We start from the raw sequence: 10,620 nt of genomic DNA, 5'->3' as shown, positions 1-10,620 counted from the left end.
TATATATATATATATATATATTTACATCGTGTCTTACTATATTCTCTTCTAATTTTGGAGAAAAAATAGCGATGGAAGCTTCAAGATATACAAAAGAAAGTGAGATTTAGTATCCAATCCTACTGTTTATCTTCCTCGTCATGTTATCGATAAAAAATTTACCTTTTTACTTATCGAGGATGCTATTTCTTCTTCTAATGTAGCAAAAAGATTTCTAAATTCATGGTTGTATTCTCGTAATATTTGTTTTGACATAATTTTTAAATGGAAGTGTTACTTGATAGGTAGAGAAGAGATGTCGATTATTAATAACATCATAAATAGTCATTTGGGCGAAAAAGTTGATAGTTTTCAGCTTTATGTTCCTGTGCCATCAAAGTGCGATTTTTTTTAAAGAAGTGGATTCAAATTGTTGCATCAAAGGGCCTAGAAGAGCTCGAGTTACAAATTAATATATAAATTCAAATTGTAAGTCGTTCCATTAATATGAATTTATTTTTATATATTGACAACGTTTTTTTTTTTTTTTTGTGTTTGATTTAGGGACTTTCTCCTAATTATGTGGATTTTGAGTACATTGATGTGGAGTTCTACTTTCCAAATTTGAAGGAGCTTCAAATAGTGCGATCAGGGCTTAGCTTTGTTAATCCATGTGACTTTATTTTTTATTTGTCAAGAATTGCCCTCAAATTGAAAGGCTCTTTCTTGATGTAAGTATCTTAATGTTGATCTTGTTAAAATAATAATATTTTTTTTCTAACTATTGTTAATTATTTGATTTGTGAAATACTTAATTAAACAAATTTATGCAGTTAGGTGATTATGCAATGGAAGCTGGAAGGTACTGGAATTCAATTGCAAAGGAAAAAATTGAGAATTGTCAAATTGAATTTCCACAACTAAAACTATTAAAGGTGAAAGGGTTCAAGAAACTTGAGCTTGAAAAGAAATTGGTGAATTTCTTTTCGTCGCGCGCAAAGTTTCTAAAGTCTTTGTTATTGTTTCAAAGGACAAACATCTAGAGATTGAATCGGGTGATGTCATTATAGTTTCAAAGACAACTATTCTTTTTACCTACCGTAAGTACAAGGACAAAAGTGGTGTATTTCCTAAGCATGGAGATTTATAAATGCAAAATAAAATAAAAATAATTGTAAGAGGAGGGTTGGAGAAGATATTTGTATTTCCTAAGCATCACAAAATGATATATTTTTTTCTCCATTGTATTTTTTTTTAATTAGCTGATGGTGCAATATTATTGTGGTGATAAGAATATGTTGAAGGTTGAAGAAGATATATGTATTGTTGATTTTAAGTGGTATTTGCGAATTTTGAATTTCATATATGAACTTTTATTATTTTTATCAATTATATAATTTTAAATTCAAATAAATAACATAATCATTTATATTCATAATAATAATTTAATTCTTATTGCTCCGGATTTATAGAAAAAGTTGTTAACTAAGCCACTAATTTATTTTCCCCACCTTCTCCCTCGTCACAACTTATATTCATTATATATTATATATTTTATTTTATATTAAAAAAATATATTACATCTCTAATTGGATGAATTTCAAATGTAATCTTTTTTAGACTATTGAAATTTAAATTCATTCCCACACCAAAAGTATTACATATATGTATTCTAATTCTAATCTAATATATGTAAGAACAAAAAAGATCGATAGTCAAAACAATGAAGTTGAAGTGAGATTATATAGGAGTGTAATGTCCTAATGTAAACGATTTAATCAAATATAGATGCTTCTTTGGTTGAGACAAAATTCTAGCTTATTTCTTTCTATCTATTTAAGTCCTGATAAATAAAGTTACTTGATACTTGTTGTTGTTGGGAGATGATTGATATCTCATAAAATTAATCGAGGTACATACAAATTAATCCGAACTCCACATTTATATAAAAAAAACTCAAATATTACACCAAATGAAGATGTGACATACATAATTAACGAATAGGATGGTAACTATAATTAAGTTATTTTGGTGGTGCTATGCGAGAAGAAATTTATTTCACGCAAATTTTATAGAATAATTGTAAGAATAATTAGGGTTGTTCATGGTTATGGTTAAAAAATCAAATTGAATCGCAATTCGAATCAAACTGATTAAAAAATCGATATTTAGTTTGATTTGGTTATGTTTGGTTTTAAATTTTGAAAACCGATATTATTTGATTGGATTTTGGTTTTACTAAAAAACAACTACAAAAATAACCAAACCGATACATTAGATATATAAATTTTATAATTATTTATATATTATTCATAAATAAAATATAAATATTTTGTTAAATTTTAAGTAACTTAAGTCTTTAACTTTACCATTTGATCAAGCCCAACACTTAAATTTTAGTCCAACTATTACAATCCTAAGTCCAAGTCCATAAAAATTCATTACATTGTCTTTACCTACCATACCTTTAATAAGAGATAGTCACACTTTCTCTTAATTAAATCACTTTGTTCGTGTAATGATAACTCTAGTATTGCTTAATTGAACCAACAATAACTTTTATGTGGATTATTCATGTACTAGGGGTTTGTGTCTATCAAGATACGTATGTCCTCAAAAATTTATTACTTTCAAATTGAAAAAATAAAAAAAAATGAACCAAACCGAACCAAACTGTCACTAACCAAACCGGCGGTTATTTTTTTCGTTTGGTTTGGTTTAGTTTTAAAATTTTTAAAAACCAACTAGATTGGTTTGATTTTTAACCAATAACCGATCCAACACGAACCACAAACATTATAAAGAGTGAGTATTGCACTTCAAAGTCCAATTTATCTGCAAAATAAGTATCATAAAAATGTGAATATAAAAATGAATATATGATCCTACAAGACAATAGCAAAAAGAGAAATAGATCACTGTCGAGAATATTAGTAACAATCATATTATAAACATAAAATAACAAAATATTGTTTAATATAATATGATTTCATCATATCCTATATATGTGTAGCATCTAAATACGCTCCATAAATGTGACATTGTGATGACTAAATGTGTTAATACTAAACAAAATCTCAAACCTATAATTTCTGAAGATAATATGCATACTTAACTAAATATAGAACACAATTAATTAAAATCAATTGATCCACAAATGACATGAGCTAGTTGGTATTAAAACTTACTTTTATAATATTTTTGTGTTAGGGTGCTCTATCTATATTACTTTAAAAGTATGAAAGTTTTTAGAAATATTGATTAAGATTTTTATAATTAATTAAAACATTAAATAATAGACAAAATTGTCATATATATTTCTCTCAAATTAATATTTAATTATAAGACTACTTAATTTTTTTAAAAATAATCTCCTCTTCCAATATATTTTCAGATTAATTAATTATTAACTATCCTAATATCTCTTACCATATAGTTTTATCTTACCATATATTTTAAGACTTATTAATTAATAAATCTCTTAATATTTCTTTACATATATTTTTCTCTTACCATATATGATAAGAGGTATTAAAAAAATTACTAATTAAGAACTGTCAAAATATATTTTAAAAATATAAAAATCCTAAAATATATGGTAAGAGAAAAATATATAATAAGATATATTAGGAAAAATAATAATTAATGAGCCTTAAAATATCTGGTAAAAAATTACATATTTTCCTTATTTTGCCTTTTATATTGTATTATTGTATTTGAAATTTACATTTAATTATAGAATACATTTTTTGGATTTCAAATCTAAGAAATGTACCATAAAGCAAGGAATCTAACACAAATAGTTTTTTTGTAATTTACTTTCCAAAAAGAAAAATTACATTAAGGTAACTTATTAAGTGCCTTCAGATTTTTTTTTGAAGCATATTTTACAATTTTAAAAAATATATATTTTAAAAATCAAGAAATCCTAAAATATATGGTAAGAGAAAAATATATAATAAGATATATTAGGAAAAATAATAATTAATGAGCCTTAAAATATCTGGTAAAAAATTACATATTTTCCTTATTTTGCCTTTTATATTGTATTATTGTATTTGAAATTTACATTTAATTATAGAATACATTTTTTGGATTTCAAATCTAAGAAATGTACCATAAAGCAAGGAATCTAACACAAATAGTTTTTTTGTAATTTACTTTCCAAAAAGAAAAATTACATTAAGGTAACTTATTAAGTGCCTTCAGATTTTTTTTTGAAGCATATTTTACAATTTTAAAAAATATATATTTTAAAAATCAAGAAATCCTAAAATATATGGTAAGAGAAAAATATATAATAAGATATATTAGGAAAAATAATAATTAATGAGCTTTACAATATCTGGTAAAAAATTACATATTTTCATTATTTTTCCCTCTTATATTGTATTTGAAATTTACATTTAATTATTGAATACATTTTTTGGATTTCAAATCTGAGAAATGTGTCATACAGCAAGGAATGTAACACAATTTTTTTTTTTTTGTAATTTACTTTCCAACAACAAAAATTACATTAAGGTAACTTATTAAGTTCCTTCAGATTTTTTTTGAAGCATATTTACAATTTTTAGTCTATAAATACATAAATTTCTCACATTGTCTTCTTACATTTGGCCTTAATACACACTCTCCCTCTATATATATATATATTTCCTATATTCTCTTCTGATTTAGGAGAAAAAATAGCGATGAAAGCTCCAAGATATAAAAGAAGAAAAAGAGTTTTAGTATCTAATCCTACTGTTTCTCTTCCTAGTCATCTTGTCGAGAAAATTTTTACTTTTTTACCTATCAAGGATGCTATTTCTTCTTCTATTGTAGCAAAATCCTTTCTAAATTCATGGTTATATTCTCGTAATATTTGTTTTGACAAAATGTTTAAATGGAAGTGTTACTTGACAGGTAGAGACGAGATGTCGATTATTGATAACATCATAAATAGTCATTTGGGTGAAAAAGTGGATAGTTTTAAGCTTTATATTCCTGCGCCATCAAAGTACAACTTTCCTTTAAAAAAGTGGATTCAAATTGTTGCATCAAAGGGCCTAGAAGAGCTCGAATTACAAGTAGCTACCTATATTAATCGAACTACTTACAATATGGAATCTAATTCTATCGACATTGACACTCTTTACGTTCTGAAACTGACTGGTTGTGGCTTGTCTCTATCGCCAAATTCAAAAAGCTTACGATTCTTGAAATCTCTTAGTCTAACTAGAGTTCAAGTCGTACCTCTTTTTATTAAAAAAATATTTTTACATTGTGTGGTTCTTGAGTCTTTAGCATTGGATGATTGTTCTTCAACTGGTGATTTTACAATCAAAGGTTCGAACAAGTTTCGAACTCTTTTGATTAGAAATTGTGGTGACATAACTTTGATCACCGTAGAAAATCAAAATATCAACACATTTCATTATGATGGTCAGATTAACAAAATCAAATTTGTTGATCCAATCATATCAAAAGATGTAATATTAAATCTTGGTATCGCTACTTCGCTTCAACATATAAGTGAAAGGCATGATTTAATTGAACTCTTAAGAAATGTGCAAATTCTCTCGATTAACAATATTGTTCTTGAGGTAATCTAATGGTTGGCATTTTTGTTTTTATTTATGAATTTATTTTTATATACGTCAACAACCTAAATATATGTTTTTTGTATTTGATTTAGGGACTTTCTCCTAAATATGTGGATTTTGAGCACATTGATATAGAGTTATACCTTCCAAATTTGAAGGAGCTTCAGATAGTTATATACGGGCTTAGCTTTGTTAACCCATGTGACTTTATTTTATTTGTCAAGAATTGCCCTCAAATTGAAAGACTCTTTCTTGACGTAAGTATCTTAATTTTGATCTCGTTAAAATAATAATATTTTTTCTAACTATTGTTAATTATTTGATTTGTGTAATACTTAATTAAATAAATTTATGCAGCTGGGTAATTATGCAATGGAAGCTGGAAGCTACTGGAATTCAATTGAAAAGGAAAAACTTGAGAATTGCAAAATTGAGTTTCCACAAATAAAACTATTAAAAGTGAAAGGGTTCAAGAAACTTGAACTTGAAATGAAATTGGTGAATTTCTTTTCGTCGCGCGCAAAGTGGCTGGAGTCTTTGATTATTGTTTCAAAGGACAACCGTCTAGAAATTGAGTTGAGTGATGTCATTACAGTTTCAAACACAACTATTCTTTCTACCTACCGTCAATATGAGGACAAAAGCTGTGTATTTCCTAAGCATGGAGATTTATAAATGCAAAATTAAATTTAAAAATATTGTAGGAGGAGGGTTGGAGAAGAAACATGTATTTTTTCCTTTGTATTTTTTTTTGTATTAGTTGATGGTGCAATATTATTGTTGTGATAAGAATATGTAGAAGGTTGAAGAAGATATATGTATTGCTGATTTTAAGTGGTATTTGTGAACTTTGAATTTCATATATGAACTTTTGTTATTTTTAATCAATTATATCATCCATTTTAAATTTTAAATTTTAGTCATAACTTCTTTTTTCGTTGCAAAGGATATTTATTTATTTAACAAACTAGGTAGCCATTATATACGAATTGTTAGCACCTTTTACTATTAGGTGTTCAATCATACTAACATCTATATTACTAGTGGATGGTTAGGGTTAGTACCCTGTACCTTCACTATTTGAGGTAAAACTATCGATTATTACAAAGGAGTTCAAAATATTTAGGTTACCAAGTTTTGTTAGATTCAAACAATTCAAACTATTAGTTTTTCTACTAATATATCCTTCAAGTGTATTTAATTGCAAACTCTCTTAATTGTTCCGATGATGAAGATTTCATCAAAAACTTTACTTTCATTTATTGTGGCTCTTTTGGGCCTTTTAGTTGTTATTATACGAGTCATTTTGTTGCTTTCTATGTAATTATTATATGTTGAATTTAAAAGTTTGTGCTTCTCTTTTGTTTGGCTCAATTGAGCTTTGAGTCTCTTTTTTCTTCCTAGTAATATATAGTAAATTAATTTCTCCTAAAATATATGAAAAGAGATAGTATTAAGAGAATTAATAATTTATGAATCCTAAAATATATGGTAAGAGAAAAATATATGGTATGAGGTATTAGTAGATTTAATAATTAAGGAATCATAAAGTATATGGTAAGAAGTTTAGGAGAATTATAATTAAGAATAAATAATTAAGAAGTTATAAAATTTATGATAAAACATATTAGGATAATTAATAATTAAGTAATCCTAAAACATATGGTAAGAAAAAATGTATATTTTAAAAATCAAAGAATCATAAAATATATGGTAAGAGGAAAATATATGATAAGTTATATTAGGAGAATTAATAATTAAAATCCTAAAATATATGGTAAGATATATTAAAAGAATTCATTATTAATGAAGTCGTATAATATATGGCAAGAGTTATTACTTATTAGGAAAATTTATAATTGAGGAGTCCTAAAATATATGCTAAGACTTAAGAGAATTTAGGAGAATAAATAATTAAGGAGTTCTAAAATATATAGTAAGAGATATTAAAAGAATTACCAATTAAAGTCCTAATATATATGGTAAGAAGAAAATATATTTAAAAAATCAAGGCATCCTTTATATTCTGGAGTATTTATTAGTCATAAGTAATTGTGTTACATTATTTATTATGTTCATTTAATGTAGTTTGATTATTATTTTTTTACCTTATTGTTTAGAGTGTGTTTTCGTGTATTAATAGTAGGGGTGTTCACAGTTTGGATAAAAATCGATTCAAATTGATTAAATAAAGCGATTAAATTTGAGTTTGATTTGGTTTTAGATTTTAAAAAATCGATAGTATTTGGTTTGGTTATGATTTTGTTCGAAAAAATAGAAGAAATAACCGAACCGATAAATTATATACATATATTTTATTATTATGCATACATAATATATTATTTTATAAAAAAATTAAAGATCTCATAGATGTTTTCATCAAAATTTATTTATAATTTACTTGTGAAAGCAAAAATGCCTAAGATGAGAACATTTATCTTATTTGTTTCATGCATACGAGTGTTTATGATAATTCTTTTAGGACTGAAAAAGTCACTATCTCTTCTATCTAGGGAAAAAAAGTGATTTTTTGAAGCTTTTTTCATAGTAAATTCAGTTATCGAAAGTTCTCTAATGGTAGTCATTCTAACTATTTTTCGTTTTGAATGAATTGTTATTACTTTTTTCATGTTTTGAATGAATTGTTTCTTTTATTTTTGTATATGATTAATAACTGAATAACTGAACCAAACCGAACTAAAATCGATAAATGTATATTATATTTGATTTGGTTTGGTTTTGATAATTTTAAAACCGATTAAGTTGGTTTGATTTTAATTTTGACCAATAACTAATCCAAACCGACCCGTAAATACCCCTAATTAATAGCAATATAATTTTGACTTTTGATATTAATTATGAAATTTTGTCTTTAATTATTAATGTGATGGTTAGTTATCATGTTTCTCTTTACACTTTTTTATTTTTATTTTTTATCTTGAACCTTTTGTGTCACTTTTTGAAATTTTATATTTAATGATATAGCATACAACACAATAATTTGAAGTTAAAAACTAATGACAAAGTTGCCAAAGTACAAAATGGCTAGCAGATCAATTTATTTGTTTTTAAAAGTTAACACATTTTAATTTTCTTCCTTTAACAGGAAGTCCTGCATGTTGCATTTGTTTTTCTCATGTGTTGTACCATTTCATCATTGTAAGTACAAATACTCCAAAGTATATATTATATATTCTTTTTCTAAAATATTTAACCTATTCTTATTTGATAACTAATAACATGGATTAATCTACACCCTAGTTTCCTTATGTCCAGTTGTATGTCCTTCTGTTACAATAATAAATAGTTTAAACACTTTTGGTCCCTGAATTAATTGTTAAATTTATTTTGATCCTCCTAATATATATAACTCAACATAATTAACCTTCAATCAGTTTAAACGTACACTATTGCTTCCTTTAGTAGTAAATATATTGTATTTGAACTACTTTTAGAAGTAGTTGAAGGAAAAATACAACCTTAATAATACACGTGATTCTAGAAATTTGTGAATATTCACAAGTAGATGAACCAAAATACACATTTCAAGTAATTGAATGTAATAAGGACTGAAATTTAAATTCACCGATAGCAGAGGACCAAAAGTGCTATTAACCCAAAATTAAAAGTTAGGGGGAATTTGCATGCTATAAGGATGGTACTACTTATACAGACAGAATAATACTACCAGTAGTAAAATTTCATAAAACTGAGCCAAACGATCAAAGATATCAAATATGGAAACAGAAGGAGGAAAAGGCAAAGGCAAAATGACAGAGATTGATGATATTGTTGAAGCATTGGGAGAAAGTTATGAAGGACTAGAAGATGTTCACATAGATATTTCAATGTTAGAGGATGATAACGATGACGATGATAATCAATGTGACAATAGAAGCAATGAAGTAATTCATGGCAATGCTGCTACTGCTACTCCTACTACTCCCAGGGAGTTGTTTTCGTCTTCATCGAATCGTCGCAATTTTCAAAGAAGAGCATCTCCCTTTGTATTGAAGATTTATGAAATGCTTGCTGATATTCAGTTCAAGTCCTTGATTTCGTGGAGCAATAATGGGACTAGTTTCATTATCCATGATAATCATAAATTTGCTGTTGAAGTTCTTCCCCGTTTCTTTCGACACAACAATATCTCTAGCTTCGTCTGCCAGCTTAACAGCTATGTGAGTATAGTAAATCTATTGATGTAGCATTACAAGTTATTATTGAGATTGTTATTTAATACTACTTATTTTATTTTTGAATAAATAGGGATTCAAGAAAGTGAGTTGGGATAAATTTGAGTTTCGGCATGATTGTTTTCAGAGAGGGAAAGGACAGTGGTTGAGGAATATAAAGAGGAAGATTAGTAAGTCCCAGATGAATGAGCAGTCAACGGAACGACAAGCTATAGATGAAACAGTTGCATTTACAATGGAGAAGGAGATTGAAGAAATCAGAGTAGAGCAAGTCACAATGAGGGAAGAAATTATGATGCTGCAACGGCAACTAGACGTATTAGAGAAGGAGATGGAAGACATAAATCAAGCTGGGAATAATATGTCCTCTAAGAAAGCCAAAATTTGCATGATCTTGTTCAACTCTTTATTTGCATGTACACGAGGGCTAGACAGCACTGAAGTTGCAGAGGAACAGGGTGGTGAGGTAGAAGATGGTGTTGAAAACAGCGGAAAGGGCAATCGAGGCAAAAAAAGGAAAATGCAAGTAGTAGAAGAGCTGGAGGGAGATAATGAAGGGAGGAAGAAGGGCAATCCAAGCAAAAAAAGGAAAATGCAAGTAGTAGAAGAGTTGGAGGGAGATAATGAAGGGAGGAAGAAGATCGCCGATGCTGCAGATTTTAAGACTGATTCATATTTGGGGAGAATGCTCATGGATGAGATGAACTTGAATAATTTGGCTCAAGAGCAACCTGATAATTTCCTGGAGTCGGAGGAGCTGGCCGGAAGTTCAACTTTTTGGACTGATTATGTGGAAAAGATGGATCACAAGGCCATCTCTGGGGTTGATCCTGCCTTATCACAGTCGCAGGAAATCC

At 27.3% G+C, this 10,620-nt stretch overlaps 1 protein-coding gene across 1 annotated transcript; it reads left to right on the top strand.

Annotated features, from left to right (window-relative positions):
- Positions 1–4,898: 4,898 nt before the first annotated feature.
- LOC107060597 (FBD-associated F-box protein At1g61320-like) lies at positions 4,899–6,242 on the top strand. Its single transcript, XM_015308636.1, has 3 exons — positions 4,899–5,567; positions 5,660–5,824; positions 5,925–6,242. The coding sequence occupies exons 1-3, from the start codon at positions 4,899–4,901 to the stop codon at positions 6,240–6,242; spliced, it is 1,152 nt and encodes a 383-aa protein (XP_015164122.1).
- Positions 6,243–10,620: the final 4,378 nt, after the last annotated feature.

This window comes from Solanum tuberosum, unplaced genomic scaffold (assembly GCF_000226075.1).
Source record: "Solanum tuberosum cultivar DM 1-3 516 R44 unplaced genomic scaffold, SolTub_3.0 scf00083, whole genome shotgun sequence".
NCBI classification, from domain to species: domain Eukaryota; kingdom Viridiplantae; phylum Streptophyta; class Magnoliopsida; order Solanales; family Solanaceae; genus Solanum; species Solanum tuberosum.
Note: the sequence above shows the minus strand (reverse complement) of the source record. Positions and strands in the feature narration are given on the sequence as shown.

What these genes read in the sequence shown, in the direction of transcription:
- LOC107060597 (XM_015308636.1), top strand. Translation starts at nt 4,899, where the DNA reads ATGTCGATTATTGATAACATCATAAATAGTCATTTGGGTGAAAAAGTG. An exon ending in TTAACAATATTGTTCTTGAG is followed by an intron (nt 5,568 to 5,659) that starts GTAATCTAATGG and finishes TATTTGATTTAG; the next exon opens with GGACTTTCTCCTAAATATGT. An exon ending in TTGAAAGACTCTTTCTTGAC is followed by an intron (nt 5,825 to 5,924) that starts GTAAGTATCTTA and finishes AAATTTATGCAG; the next exon opens with CTGGGTAATTATGCAATGGA.